This window comes from Macaca nemestrina, chromosome 4 (assembly GCF_043159975.1).
Source record: "Macaca nemestrina isolate mMacNem1 chromosome 4, mMacNem.hap1, whole genome shotgun sequence".
In the NCBI taxonomy this organism is placed as follows: Eukaryota; Metazoa; Chordata; class Mammalia; order Primates; family Cercopithecidae; genus Macaca; species Macaca nemestrina.
In genome coordinates this window covers 110,958,597-110,974,800 of record NC_092128.1, presented here as the reverse complement: position 1 = coordinate 110,974,800, position 16,204 = coordinate 110,958,597, and the positions used below count along the sequence as shown (strand labels likewise).

At 39.0% G+C, this 16,204-nt stretch overlaps 1 protein-coding gene across 12 annotated transcripts in view; it reads right to left on the bottom strand.

Moving 5' to 3' along the window:
• LOC105497746 (succinyl-CoA:glutarate-CoA transferase) overlaps nt 1–16,204 on the bottom strand; it is a 749,568-nt gene that overhangs the window by 290,144 nt on the left and 443,220 nt on the right. The window contains exon 13 of one of the 12 annotated variants that reach the window (XM_011769074.3): nt 263–3,443. The exons of the other annotated variants lie outside the window; for them this stretch is intronic. Coding sequence (XP_011767376.2) covers nt 3,354–3,443 — 90 coding nt within the window. The 3' untranslated portion in view covers nt 263–3,353. Of the gene's footprint in view, nt 1–262; nt 3,444–16,204 lie in introns of those variants that run through there. 12 annotated transcript variants of the gene reach the window in all.

Genomic DNA, 16,204 nt, shown 5'->3' with positions numbered 1-16,204 from the left:
CAACAGATAAACACTTCTCATCACTTTTAATTCTTTTAAACACATTCCTGCTCTGCCTCTAGAGCTGAGTTATTCAAAAAGCTAAAAAGTTTCCTGGGTCTTTTTTATTTTATGTAAATGAAAGGGCCTGCCTTTTACTTTTCAGTACTGATAGAGGCAAAACATGAGCAACAGTGAATTATAAAGGACTGATTGTCACAACTCAGTGACACTGTCTAGTTTTCACAACATGGGAGAAGCATTACACAGTTACATATAACTCTTTCTTTTTTTTTTTTTTTTTTTTTTTTGAGAGAGAGTCTCACTCTGTCACCCAGGCTAGAGTGTAGTGGCACAATCTCGGCTCACTGCAACCTCTCCCTCCTGGTTCAAGCAATTCTCCTGCCTCAGCCTGCTGAGGGCACCACCATGCCTGGCTAATTTTTGTATTTTTAGTAGAGACAGGGTTTCACTATGTTGGCCAGGCTGGTCTCAAACTCCTGACATCAGGTGATTCACCTGCCTCAGCCTCCCAAAGTGCTGGGATTACAGGCATGAGCCACCACACCCAGCCTCATAAAACTCTTAACTCTTCAGGTACAAGTGATGGAAACCTAAGACATTTTTAGCTTTTTTTTTTTTTTTTTTTTTTTTACCATTTAAATATTGCCACTTAATGAATCAATTGGACTTCTGAGATTAAAAGATGTGGGGTGGGGGGAAGCAGATGCAATGTATGTTTGCTATTATATAGAAGTTCTGACAATTTGGTAGGAGGAAGCTACTAGGCATCAACTTCTTCCACATTTTGAATCAACTAGTAATGTGAATATGCCATCCCCCTCTTCTTCACTATCCTGGGATAATTAGGAACTACCTTTCAGTGGTTAGTTTTTTTTTTTTTTTTTTTAAGTAACGGTAAGAAATTAAATCAGATAAGTGATAAACAGAAAATAAGGCAACAATAACAGAGAGCTGAGGGGGCCTAAGTCCTCTTCTTTAAAAAGTATAACAGTTTAAACTTCCATATTGGTAGTGATGACTTTTGGAGGGGTATGTTTGAGGCAGACAATCCAAAGAATGTACTCCAAAACTTCTCCCAACCCCACCCCTCCTGCCTCCCCGCCCACCATCCTGCTTCTCTCTTGCTGAAGTATAGGCATATTGAAAAAATCTGATTAATGAGTTAAGGAGGGATGCAGAGGCAGCAGGATGGAGGGGTGGAGATCTTAAACACTGGTTCAAATGGTCAAGTTTGAATCTCAGATTTAGCCGCTCAGTAGACTTTAGAAAAGATGTGCCCTCTTTCTGCTCTGTTTCTGTATCTATGTATCAGTGAAGCCAACTTAACTCTCCAGGATTGTTGTGAAGATTTCATGGCATAAGGTCCACAGAAGCAAGTCTTATGGTTATTTGTAACACAGTACTTGATGCTCAGTAAATATCGGTTAAAAAGTAGGAAGCTGATTCATAATCTTTTGGAAGATTAAATTAACAGGCACAACCAGGCATGGTGGCTCACGTCTGTAATCCCAACACTTTGGGAGGTCAAGGCACGCAGATTGCCTGAGGTCAGGAGTTCGAGACCAGCCTGGCTAATATGATGAAACCCTGTCTCTACTAAAAATACAAAAATTAGCAGGGTGTGGTGGCATGCACCTGTAATCCCAGCTACTCGGGAGGCTGAGGCAAGAAATCTCTTGACCTGGGGAGGCGCAGTTTGCAGTGAGCCGAGATCACACCACTGCACTCCAGCCTGGGCAAAAGAGCAAGACTCTGGCTCAAAACAACAACAACAACAACAAAACAAACAACAACAACAACAACAAAACTAACAGGCCCACATTCAGGATGACATCATATATCTTCACAAATGAAATTGGAAATAAAGGTTAAAACAGTCTTAAGTTATGTAGGGGTTTGTTCTATAAAGAATTTCATTTGCTATATTGGAGAACTGGGGATAAAAAAAGATAAATGAATGAATAAATAAATACAATAGAATGTAGGAGTGCTCATGTTTCCATATACAAAGGCTTGCTGGAGTAGAGAGAGGAGCAGCTGCCAAGGGTGAGGGGAGGTGAGTATCCAGGGGAGGTTTTGCTTTGCACAGAGACTCACAGAGGACTTGAGCCCTGGTTATAAGTGGAATTCGTCACACAGATGTAGTGGGGTAGGGGGCAGGGAACAGTGAGCATACCAGACTGAAATTATATGTGCTTATATAACATATGACTTCAGAATAACACAATTTCATCAATTTGCCATGAAAAACAAGTAAAAGAAACATCATAGGTGAATAAAACTTGCCCATTTATAACAGGCAGTTTTAATCAGAAGAAAATAAGAAACATGAATAAAGCTCTCAAATTGTGTGCTACAGAGGAAAGAGAGCCAGGAGGTCAACAACCTGCTCAAGTCCAGCTCTACCAGATGCTACCTGGGGGATCTTGGACAAATCTCCTCAAACTCTGAGCCTCAGTTTTCTCATCTCCAAAAACTCAGAGTTGGCTTAGCAGATCATTAAAGCATCTGCTATTTCTAAAAACCATAGGACACAATGAAAATCAAAGCTCTACTTCTACATATCTATTAATTAAAAGAGATCAGTAAAGAATCTGCTGCTTCTTTTGAAAAATCACTGTTTTGAAACCTTACTTCACCACACAAAACAGATTATACACCTATAAATTTTATGTCTATTTGTATGTATGGATGTGTGTGTGTGTGCATGAGTGTATGTGTGTTACAGCTTATTACTAGGGGAAAAAATAGACTGGATTAAGTCACACCTGGGTAACGTGGACGGGGAGGGAGGGATGGGAAGGAAAAGGAATTTGAAATGTCTGCAGAGCTCATTAGTGCCCTGATACCAAATGATTCAAGGACATCTTTGGCTTTGATTCAAACAGTTGTTCTGTTCTGAGTAACATGACGACAATCTAAAGATCCACAGCTGGCCTCTGGAAAATCCTGTCAGATTCTTCTGTTATAAAAGTAACAGATTTGCTGTATTGGTTGGATGATACAGGACCATTTCAGAATGAATCCTGTCAAAGCCAGGGGCCCAGAGGAGCTGCTTCCTAAAGCAGTTTTGGTAGGAGATGGGATTTGTTTTTAAGTTGCTCTGGTATTAAGAAAGGCTGAGCAAGCAGTTTTGAGGGGTCACAGCTCAAGCTGAAACAAAAAGTGAACATTTGTGTTTAGACATTGTGATAGGGTGCATTTTTGTTACTCTACCCTACGTCTTCAGTCCCAGGGTTTCTCAGTCCACTCTCCAAATAACGCAAAGGACAGACGACGTCAAGATGAATCACGTGCCTCCGCGCATATATATTGTCTTCTTTCGCAGAAGTTTGATGCCACAGTGGATGCTACCAATGACACCGTTTGATTTGGAAATAAGCAGATAAGCCCAAGTGTTTCTCAGACACACCCTTCAGTCTTCGTTCATCACAGCATCCCTGAAATTGAAAGCCAGCAGCGACCCGAGGCACCATCAATTTAGCTGCTTATTCCTAAGAAAAAGTGTAATACTTTAAACATTAGGATAATATGAGATTAACATCATAAATTTATTCCAGAGGCATGAAGGATTTTCCCCAGATGCTTTTTTCCACCTTTGCTTTTTAAACTGAAGACAATCCTCATTAAAGTTAGACACAGATTAATCTAATACATAATTTCCACTACTTGCTGGGGGGCTCAGGGATTGTTATATCACACGGCACGTGCTCTCCTTACATGTAAGGTCCTCCCCTCCAACTCCTCACCTCTCCTTCCTTAGATCCCAGAAAGCTCTGACCACCAATGAATGGAACTTGAGCCACCTGAGAGCCAGTGATACCAAAATATTTCTAGGAATGAATTTATCTCTTTTCAAATACAAACTCTAAGCCCTGCGGAATTTCTTTTTCTTGGGGAGGCAAAAGAAATATTTTCCTTGCTGCCACACCAATAAATTTTCTTTCTCCCCCCTGAATTTTTACAGTCAATTTTCTACACTGAAATTTGCATGGCTGGTGTAAATTTCCAGGAGCTTTCCTCCTGGAAAGCCAGTGTCTCATACACCTCCCAGCAAACACTGACCACATCCTGAACGAAGCTAAGCACTGTGTAATGCTAAGCAGACCTGGGCCCGCAGGAAACAAGATGCCACATTCGGGACAGCTGTCAGCACTCATTCAACGCCCTGCCTTCCACTCGTTCATCCCTACAATTAGTGAGGAATGAGGTTTGGAGGTAAGTGGACAGCTTCTGACCCCCAAAGCAAATGACAGCAGTCACTTGATTGCTATTTTGCAAATACTTTGCTGAAGTTGACCACTGTCTGAAACAATTTAATTTCTGTGTAAGTGTTGCTTACTAACCCTTTTCTCCAGAGACACTTGAACATCATTTTACACATTCCTACATAATCCCAAAGAATTTAAAAATACCACAGATTCACACTTTATTTTTAAGTAACTGGTGCCTGATAAAAGCTTTTCTGAAGACAGAAAAGTAGCTTGGTGGTGGTGCTTGATCCATTTAGCAAATATTTAAGACAGATTCAAGCCAATGAATATTTTTCATTGATGTGTTCATTCAAAAAACATTTTATTGAGCATTTATTTTGCTCAAAATACTATGTCAAATGCTGTAGTTGACATGAAAACAGAAGCAACAGCTTCTCCCTTAAGAGATATTTGTGTGTGCATGAACAATTGTAACACTCCTGTGTACAGAAACTATAGAATTTGAAATTTTGAAATAGGAAAATAATGACATGCATTTACCAAATTTAGAAATGATTAGACATGGAACTTAAAACTAATTTGCACTTGAGTTCACATTTTCTCACAATAAATTTCACAGTCAAATAAAGAAAAAAATGTAACAGAATAAGTGATCTATAATTAACTATTAATTTCATTTATACAGTAATTCTCAACACTTTAATTTTTTACTTTATTTTGGTCAATATTAATTCCTTGGGGATGCTGTTATTTTAAAAAGCAGTTAATCCTTGCAGATAATTAAAATGTGGCAAGGGCAAGCTTAGCTATGCAAAGCATAATAAAATGTAATATATTTTAAAGATCTTTTATTGTAAGTCAAATTACAAATTGAAAGGGCCTTTATGTGGTATTTTGATCAGTAGCCTGCTTTTACAGATAAGGAAACTGAGGCCCAGAAAGAAAGTGGTACATTTATAAAAGCCTATAGCTTTTTAGCCTGGCATTGTGGCAGGCGCCTGTAATCCCAGCTACTCGGGAGGCTGAGGCAGGAGAATCGCTTGAATCAGGGAGGCAGAGGTTGCAGTAAGCCAAGATCGTGCCACTGCACTGCAGCCTGGGCGATAGAGCGAAGCTCCATCTCAAAAAAAAAAGAAAAAAAAAGCCTTAAGCTTTTGCCCAGAGGAGAGTGTATCTGTTGCAAACTCATTGCTGTTTTACTCTTAGTTTAGACATAATCCTAATAAGGCTAGTTATCCGATTCTCCAGCCCAACAGAAGACTTTTAGAAAGAAAAAAAGGAAACACCACTAAACTCAGATTTTACAATTGCTGCAAAGTCAAAGAATCAACAACAATGAAGGAAAAGACATCAGAAGCATCACAAAATAAATACACCACGTGTATCAGAAAATGTGCAGCAGCCTGGTGATGTTAAACTTAAGGGCAATCGCTCCATGCATGTTAACAGTCCCTCCACGTTTAACTGCATTCCAGTCTCTTCTTGTTCCATTCTCCTTCTCTCACACTAAGCTCTAACCACACTGTTCTTCAGTTCCACAAAACTTGCCAAGTGCTTTCCCACCACAGGGACAGCTCATGCTGTTCTCCCTGCTGGGAACTCCATTCTCCCCATTCTTGACATGGCTGGGCCTTCTTTCTTTAAGACTCCCTTTATACTGTAACTATTAGGGTATGGGCACTCAGCAAATATTAGTTGAATAAATAAATGAAAAAATACGTTAACCCTGTGTCCTTCAGGAAAAGTAATCTTTAGTATGTTCTCACTAACAAGCAAAGAGAAAAAGGCTTATAATATGTCCACCAAAAATGTTTAAAATAAGTCTGTCTTAAGAAAAAATAAGAGTAGCAACTTCAGGTAACTAAAAAAGTTCTTATTTTTGAAAATATAATGCAATCACCACTGAGCTACTTCCCTAACATAGTAATTTCTCTTGAAACTCTCATTTTCTTTTATTTGAAGGCAAGATTTTATAACAATGTGGCCAATGCAGCCTTCATTTTTATGGTAGCAAGCTACATATCATCAACTTTGGATGCCATACTTCATGATTGGTGAAAGAATAATCACATAAATTTTTGCCTAACAATTTTTCCAATCAGTTAAGTTAAAAAAATCAACTTTATCATTTAGGTCAGAATCGAAGGCTTAACAAAATTAAAAGGTTTTTAATGCAATGATTATCATCAGAATAGACCACAGGTCAAAGGGAACAGTCAGTCTAATTGCTTTTTATACTGTGACTCTCAACAATCAATGAGTTAAGTCAAAGTTTATTTTTTTTATAATCCTTCCACATTGAGACAATTCCTATTTTACAGTAGAAATTTAAACCCACATTTGTATTTCTCAATGATCTGTCAGTCCAAGTTGCTCACTTCTCAAGTCTTAAGGAAGTGCCTCTTTGCCCCAGCTGTGCCAATTCAACCTGGAATGGGAAACATTGAGTTCTGACACCCTTAAGAGCTACCAAGATTTTGTGATGGAAATGAAGCTGACAGTTTTGTCAGGGATGTGAGAAGCAGAATCAGATTCAGCTAGTTCCTGCAGAGATGTGCTGGCTCTACAAAGATGAAGATAGTAAAAGCAAGTTTGGTGGGTAAAATGAGTAGATATAACTCAAAGACACACGGGAAGAGATATTGAGTGAAAGGATGACATTTCACACATTACCGATCAGGGAAGCAGTGCCTTGGCCAAGGGTTCGGTAACCACTGGAGGGAAAGGAGAGACTTAAGTGTGTCCCTGGGATCACCTACATCCTACATTTAGATTCATCTTCTTAAGATCTAAAATCCCTGCCCCCTCTATCTCATCCCCCTTAATTCGTATTTCAAGCAATGGACTTACAAGTCCTTGGCAGAATATATGTGCAATGAGGCTCTTAATGATCCAAAGTCCCATTCCTCACATGAACTGAGTACCTGATTTTTAAAAAGTTACCTTGGGCCAATGCATGTATTATCTACAACCTTTGAAACAATCCTTAAAGGTAGGTGTTATTATTTATGATTTGCAGATGAGAAAACCAAAGCTCAAAAAGGACAATGAACTTCCCCAAGGTCACACAGCTAGGAAATAGCAGAGCCAGGATTCAAATCCAAATCCTTTAGAGGGAGGCTGCTCTCTTAGCTTCATTGTTGCTCCTAATTCTCACGAAGGAACTTATTAACTGCTTTCGGCGAAAGGAAGATATTTTTCTTTTATAAAATGTAAATTAAATAAAATCTCTACAAAAATACGTAAAGCATCTCCATCATTCTTTCTAATAATAAATATTAACTTTACTTGAGCTATGTCCTGGGTTTCCCAAGAGCCATAGCATCATTACAATGTCATTTTCCAGCAAGATGTCTGGACAAGCCATGCTTCATGTCCATGCTCTGCACAGGCCATGTCACCACCAATGACGACAATGGTGCCCATTTATATTTGGAAGCTCTGTCTCAGGAAAGAGGAAAAATCTGGGAGCTGAGGAGCAAACTCCTCTGAAAGTTGTTTTTTATTGCAATCACTCAAACAGTTTTCATTTTCTAAAGTTTTGTTTGAGAAAGATCTTTAAGGTAACAGTCCTTTGTATAAAACCTTATAGGTTTCTAGTTTGGAGTTTTCCATCTGTTTTTGTCCCCTGTTCTTGAGGGGAGTGTGTGTGTTTATCACTGATAAAGAAATATTCTTATCAATGTTATAGGTTATGCTTACTATGTACCTGAATGATGAATTTAAAAATTAAGAAATGTGGTACAGCATCACAAAATAGCCGTTTGACTAACTTTCCACTGAATCAAATTTTTTACTTCTCCATTATATCCAGAGAGACATGATCTTTCTGGCTGGTAAAAGAAAAGAAATGCAGAATTTAGGTTCTTGCCTCTACCACTTATCCTTTCTCACATATGAGGTCATCATTTGCAAAATGGAAATACCTAATAAAATACCCAAGTTATACTGAGACTCAAATGGAATCATTCATTTGAAGACTTTTGAAAATGACGAAGTCTAATAAGCCCTCATATAAGCTAGTGTCTTACATAACTTATAGTCTTTCTTTGTATGCCATCATAAGAGATTCTACATAACAGCAACCTTCTGTAGCTTCAAAGGTTGTGGTGTTGCTGAATTTGAAATTTCTTTTGCTATTTTAAATTTGGACATTTTTCCCCAGGAGTTACCTAGTCTGAAGACACGGTTTACTTAGAGAAGTCTACTTGCAATTGTGTGGCTCTGTGCTCCCACACAAAGTAAGAAAAGAAACTTGTGACATGTTAGAATGTTGGCCAACAAAGAAGAGAGTGTGAGAACAACTCTGAAAGCAAGACAGACTTAAACTGGATGGATGTTCCCACTTTCTCAAGAGCCCTCACATTAAAGTTGGAGAAAAGACCAGAGGACAGAGAGGAGGAAGGATGATGTCCACATTGAAATGCCCAGAGTGCTAGGAGAAATCCCCTATTCAGTAACTTTTCAGATAATATCTAGGCCTATAATGATTACAGTGTGCCCAAAATGAGTGGTAATGAATAGTGTTGAATCATTTAAACTCCTAAGAAAAAAATCAAGAACAAAGTCTAATGATTATCCCTACTGAGTAAAATACTGCAGACCACAAAATGGTTTGCCATTCGAATGCATTTCCAGTATAAACAAACACATACTTTTAATGCACACACAAATCCCTACATGGAAACCATAGTCAAAGGCTGAAAGAGTTAATTTAGGCCTTGGAGAAAACCTGCTTTAAGCACTGGTTCAAAAGCTCTTAAATAGCAGAAAAATCAATACACTTTTATCAAACGTCAGTGTTTATAGAAGCAATACAAAACAGGATTTTGTTAAATGTATATATTACGCCAGATCAAACTGTAAGTTAAAACATCTGTGTCCAAGTTAATCTCAGATACAGCATGGAGATTATTTGAATTGTGTGTTTCCTTTCGTGACCTTTTTAGATGTGGCTTTGTGGGGGACAAGTGAGGGAATAATTTTCTTAAGCTTTTAGTTGCCTGCAACAGTGCCAACAGTTGAACATAACAGCAATATTTTTTTAAGTTACCCAGATGAATAACAAAAAGGAAGGAAAACCCCTTTAGTAATTTCAAAATAGTGTTGTATAGGGAATCTTTAAAAATAAATTATAGATATAAATATAGGTATGTGCATCTAAGATTGCTATAGGCTTTCCATGGAATAAAATTTTCAATTAAAACAGCTTTTATGAGCAATAATCACATTTTGAGAAAGCATCCACAATCTGCTCATGGGTTATGCCACTTCCTCGATGAAGCAAACCTTAAAATATAAGCAAATAGAATGCATTTAGCTTAATATGCATGATGTTTTTAACATAATAAAGATTTTTAAAGTCTCATAGAAAGTCCTTGGTTCTGGTTTGTAGCAGACAAGCAAAGAAGAACTGAAGTTGATGGAAGCTTTCTTTTTTTAGCTCTGTTTTTAAGGGATCAGACATCTGTAATTCAAATCCATTTTGATTGAAACAATAAATTTGACTCAATTCTGAAATTTCATTTGAAAAGTGTAAGAGAGAAATTCATGGGACCCCTCAAAGTAAATGACAGGCCTGGTCTCTGAAATATGTCAGGAACACATTAACACCATGTAAAAATAACAGCAGAGCCATACCAGAGTCACGACGGCCAAATGTCCTGAAAACAGGGCCCATCCTAGGGAAGGAATGTGTAGATATAATATTAATTGTATCTGTGTTAAGCACTTGGAACATATGATTGAATCTCTTTAATTATTATTTTTGGTGTGGTAATGATATTTTGTCTCTATTTACTCGGTTATATGCTGGGGAGAACATAAGAACTCAAGATTAAGAAGACAACATTGTAGATGCTCCATGAGAAGCAGAGTCATTCAACAAACACACACATTCACTGAGTGTATATTATGGCCAGGAACACCTGACTTTATGAAGTTTATATTCGTGTGTGTGTGTGTGTATGTGTGTGTGATATGCCAGGTGTTGATCACTAAGAAGAAAATTAAGCAAGGAAAGAGAGTGATCAAGAGAAACCTCTCTGTTGAGGTGACGTTTGAGCAGAGTCCTACATAAAATGAGGCAGTAAGCCCCAAGGATGTCTGTAAAAAGAATATTCCATACAGATATAACAGGAAATACTAGAATGCCAAAGTGTGAGCTTGCTTAGTGTGCTAGAGAACATCAAAGGGGTCAGTGGGGCTGAAGCAGAAAAAGAAGGTTGGATAGAGATAGGAAATAAGACAATAGAGGTAAATGGGACCAGATCATTCCAGCCCTAGAATTCATGCTGATCGTGATGGAAAGACATCAGAGGATTTGAGCAGAATAGGGTCATGGTGATCATGGTGTTCAATGACTAGGGTAGTCCAATGAATAGAGTTTCCATCTAAAGTAAAGCACAATGCTGAAAACAGTACCTGTACATAAATGATGTGCAATAAAGATTTGTTGAATGAAAGAAAAGATGAATTAATATAAGAAATGATGGTGATAGCCTATGCCCGAGCAGAAACTTATCTACCATTAGACCTTTATTCCATTAATCAAAGCCATATTCCCTTTACTTTGCAGAACATACCCGACCAGTATAATAATTTAGCCACTTCAAGTCATCAGTGTGTTCCATAAATTAGTTGACTAACAGATCTGGCCAATTTAACTATCAACAGAAAGGGGGTTTCTTAAGTGTCTGGACAAAAAGAGACCTAGGGGGTAAGTTTTCCATCTGATTCTCAAGAAGGCATGGGTAATGGTAAAAAATTGAGAGAATGCTACTAAAATGAGAAGAAAATAATGCTGAATTCTGCCTATTTTTCAACTGTCCCTTAAATCCAATCCTGGTAATAACAACTGCCCACATCCACAACATATTTTTAGTATCTACAGTACTTCTTCGGAATCCAGTTTCTCTAGTTGAAGGATGTGGTTATCAGTCCTGGATTACCATTCTTCCTGGGGTACAGGAAATTGGATCTGGAGCTACTTACATGAGAACATGTTTAGCAAGTGCTTTTTACCTAGACCAGGATAATATTGGGCATTTTGTAGACAGAAAAAAATTGTCTTCGTTCTCAGTATACAAAAGCCTGCTCTGAAGTAATAAATACATCTCTTAGAGTACCCAGTTCACTAGCAGAAAGGGAAAGTTGCCATTAGGGAGGTCTGATTCCTTCTATCAGCGGGTACAAGAAGTTAGGCCAAGCCCCTCCTAAAAGACAGTCACATTACGACTATCATTGACCTGGGTCCCATGGCTCCGTAATATTCAGCCCTTTCTAGGTTATACAATTTTCTTCATTGTCAAGGTATCCAATGGTGATCTAAAGGACACACATATCTCCAGTAGGAAAAGAAATAGAGATTCTGACTTATGACAGGGCAAGTAAGCAGAATAAATTGAAATTAACTCTTACAAAGAGCAATTTCAAGTACATTCCTTTCCTCTACCCTACACATATAATTATTATTTTATTATGAAATGACTGTGGTTGGATTATAAAAGTTGATAGGTTTATTGTTTGAGATGTTGCATTTTTTTTTTTTTTTTTTTTTTTTTGAGATGGAGACTTGCTCTGTTGCCCAGGCTGGAGTGCAGTGGCGCGATCTTGGCTCACAGCAAACTGTGCCTCCCGGGTTCACGCCATTCTCCTGCCTCAGCCTCCCAAGTAGCTGAGACTACAGATGTCTGCTACCACGCCCGGCTAATTTTTTTTGTATTTTTCTTTTAGTAGAGGCGGGGTTTCACTGTGTTAGCCAGGACGGTTCGATCTCCTGACCTCATGATCTGCCTGCTTCGGCCTCCCAAAGTGCTGGGATTACAGGCATGAGCCACCACGCCTGGCCAAGATGTTGCATATTTTTATCAAATAAGTCACCTACAATTCAACAACCCAAAGATAAGAAACATTTTGGTACATTTACTTCTAGATTTTTTTTTCTCTATATACATATCCCACTCATTGTGCTGTGGACTTTTAAGGACCGATATCTGTGTTTGTCTCCTTGGCATCTCTGGGGGATTACTTTTTGTATGCTCTACTTGTCAGCAGCTATACACAAGTAGGCCTTTCAGATCATATTCTAAAATAATTGCTAGTGTTTAATTATAAAAATTCATTCACAGAATATTGCTTTCACTTGGATTGCAGAAAGCCATAATAGGCTCTCGCCCCCTTTTCATCATTATTATTATTATTATCATTATCATTATTATTTGAGACAGTATTGCTCTGTCACTCAGACTGGAATGTAGTGGCACAATCATGGTTCATTGCAGCCTTGATCTCCCAGGCTCAAGTGATCCTCCCACCTCAGCCTTCCAAGTAGTTGGGAATATAGGGGCACACCACCGTGCCTGGTTATTTTTTTTCTTTTTTCTTTTTATTTTTGTAAAGACAAGGTCTCACTATGTTGTCCAGGCTGGTCTCAAACTCATGGGCTCAAGCAATCCTCCTGCCTCAACCTCCCAAAGTGCTGGGATTACAGGCATGAGCCACCACACCCAGCCCAAATAATGACTTTTCCTTAGCATTTCCTAGAAGGCAACTATGTAAACCAAATACCGAAGAACTGTCAAACCCTTCTAAGAACAGACAGTATGTGAATGAACTATTTCACCTTTGGTAGAACATGGGAAGAAGAGGCAGCTACCATAAAAGCAGGCAAGAAGAAAATAGCTAAAATTTTTACAAATTTTAAAGTATGAGGATGGAACAACATGACAGAATAACTGGAGTCACAGATAAAAGGGGAGTCTCCAACAAGCTCCTCTCTTTGGGCAACCACTCCCTGTTAATGAGAAAGCACGGGAGAAGGACGGGACATGGAGAGAGCACTTCAGGGGCATGTGCATGTGCGTGATGATCCACTGTTACACAGGAAGAGGGGCAGGAGTTCAACCCCGCTCCCTTCCTTGGACCCCTTGGACCCCTCCCTCATATGAAGTAGAAGTCTTAAGCCACTGAGAGAGAGAAATAAAATGTTTCAACTATCAGAGCCAAGAACAAGATCCATACTTCCCATCTGTTTCACTGTAACCTCAAATTAAAAATGTCCAAAACAGAACTCATTTTCTTCCTCTTAAAATCTCTACTGTTGCTCTTAACAATGGATGCTGTGGCCATGCACCCAATTTGCATAGCACAAACCTTGGAGTTCATCATCATTCCTTCTGTCTGACCCTGCTTTCCTTAGCATGAAATTGGTCCTTCTTCGTATCTCTCAGACCTAAACAGGAGAACCTTTTAAATCCCACTGTTATGATTTAGGTCAGGCCCTTACCATCATCTCCCAAGCTAGTATAACAGTTTCCTAATTAATACCTTTGTCTTCAGTCTCTCCACCTTTCCCACATTGATCAATTTCTGTCCCTTATCAAAATTCTTCAGTCTCTCAGTCCTACAAATTGAAGTTCAATCTCCTCGCGCAGCAGAAAACACCCCGTATACCTTTACAAATACATTAGATCTACACATTATGGCCCATCCTGAACCCCACTGAAGAAATTGCCATCACACCAGCATCCTACACCATTTTACACCTTAGCGCCTCAGTCTCTACACCTCAGTCACTCAGCATGGAATGACCCATCCTGCATTTTCTACCAGATAAACTGGCATTCACCTTTTTTTTTTTTCTGAGACAGAGTCTCGCTCGGCTGCCCAGGCTGGAATGCAGTCGCAGGATCTCAACTCACTGCAAGCTCCGCCTCCCGGGTTCCCGCCATTCTCCTGCCTCAGCCTCCCGAGTGGCTGGGACTACAGGCACCCGCCATCATGCCCGGGTAATTTTTTGTATTTTTAGTAGAGACAGGGTTTCACCGTGTTAGCCAGGATGGTCTCGATCTCCTGACCTCGTGATCCACCCATCTCGGCCTCCCAGAGTGCTGGGATTACAGGCTTGAGTCACTGCTCCCGGCCTGGCATTCAGCTTTTAAGACTCAGTTTAGGCCGGGTGCGGTGGCTCATGCCTGTAATCCCAGCACTTTGGGAGGCCGAGGTCGGCCGATCACGAGGTCAGGAGTTCAAGACCAGCCTGATTAACATGGTGAAACCCCGTCTGTACTAAAAATACAAAAATTAACCAGGCGTGGTGGCATGCACCTGTAATCCCAGCTACTCGAGCGGCTGAGGCAGGAGAATCGCTTGAACCCAGGAGGCAGAGGTTGCAGTGAGCCTGGATCACGCCACTATACTCCATCCTGGGCGACAGAGTGAGACTCTGTCCCAAAAATAATAATAATAAAAAAAAAAGACTCAGCTTAAGCATCTCCACCTCTGGTGAATCATCCGTGAACCCCTCCCCACAGCTCTGTTGTGCTTCAAGTTATCTCCCCTGTTGAGTTATGATGCCCTCAATGTAGGGTTATTGAATCCACTGTGTTTGTCTTATTCCTGTTGGTAACTTTAGCCTCAAGCACAATGCCTGGCACATAATAGATGTTCAGTATATCTGTTGACTAAATCTTAAATCTAAAATGAAGACACAGATAGGACTCTCAATTTCAGTAAGTGGTTAAAAATGAGTGGTACTACCATGAGATGCAACCCAGTTCTCCAATTTCGGATGAAATATATTCCTCTGTTCCTACTTATGAGAACTGAACAAGATTTTAGGAAAAGGAAGTTGAATTTGCTCATTCCAATTAGAGAGGGAAAAAATCCAGTAAAGGGTTTTATACATGGGTCTCCCCACTCCAGCCTTTGGTAAAATCTATCTACCTCACATAGCATCATGGCATTGCTAGAATTCTGTAGCAAGTTGCTTTTCCTAGTCTGTGTAAAAAGGCTTCTATTAGGCCTTACCCACTCGTTAGGAATTTCTGAAGGATATGTGTTCAGTGATAGCATTTCTACCAAGTCCAAACACAGGCAATACTTTTAAGAAAGAACAATGTGGTGATAATCGCCATTTATTTTCAAGTGTTGCATATTTGTTTCAACAAATTTCAAAACATTTCCCAAAGGATTTTAAAGAAAGTCACTAAGGATGTTTAACAAAACAACATATGGAATGCTAATTTTGTTGTGATGCTATACTCTAATACTGCAAGAAACAGATTTTTCGTAAAATCAGCAGATTTGCAAACACTAATTAAGAAACATTGAAAACTATCAAGGTCAATTTAAAAATCTATTTGAAAACAAATATTCCTAGTCTTCTTAGTTCTAGTAATTTCCAACTAGGGATACACTGCATATCAACAAACTTTTACCATGCAAGTTTTACACTGAAAGTAAATAAATAAAGACAAACTTTCAATTTTCAATACAAAGCCAAACAGTGAAGTTTGGAGGGTTGGGTGGAAATAACCAATTTGTCTCTATCAGTATAATCTCTACTCAGGACTCTAAGACCCTTGGAGTATCGGATTTCACCTTAAAATACATCATTCCTAAAAGATGTTCCAGGAGTTCTGTGTTTAGGCAAGAATGATTCTGTCTTGCGTGGAAAAAGCAAGTAACAGTGAGAAACTAGTTTTATATCTCCGCGCTGCCTTTTGTTCCACGGGCATTCTTTCTTCTGTCTCTCTGTCTATTGGACATTTTATTTTCTGCAAGGCCCTCCACCCAAAAAGTAAAGGGAAAACATGTATGCATGTGTAGATGATGTGTGCATGTATATATATGTGCATGCATGCATGCACATGTGTGTGTGTCACTTTCCAAATGATCAGATTTTCAACCAGTGGGCATTGACTAAATACTCATGTGATAAAGCTAGTTATATGCTTAGGGCCACTCATTTCTTGTCACAGTTAACTCCAAGCACAGGAGGTGGGGAGATGTATTTACACTCTTCAAGAACAGAATGACTAGTAACAAGATATTTTTAATAGGATAATTCATAGCAAACTACCCTTTTGCCTAAGAACCATTGATCCACAACAGAAGACCTGATCTGAATCCAAAATAGAAAAGGTTAAAACATATCATTACATATCCAGATACCAAAACTTTTGCATTAGTTTAACATACTGTAT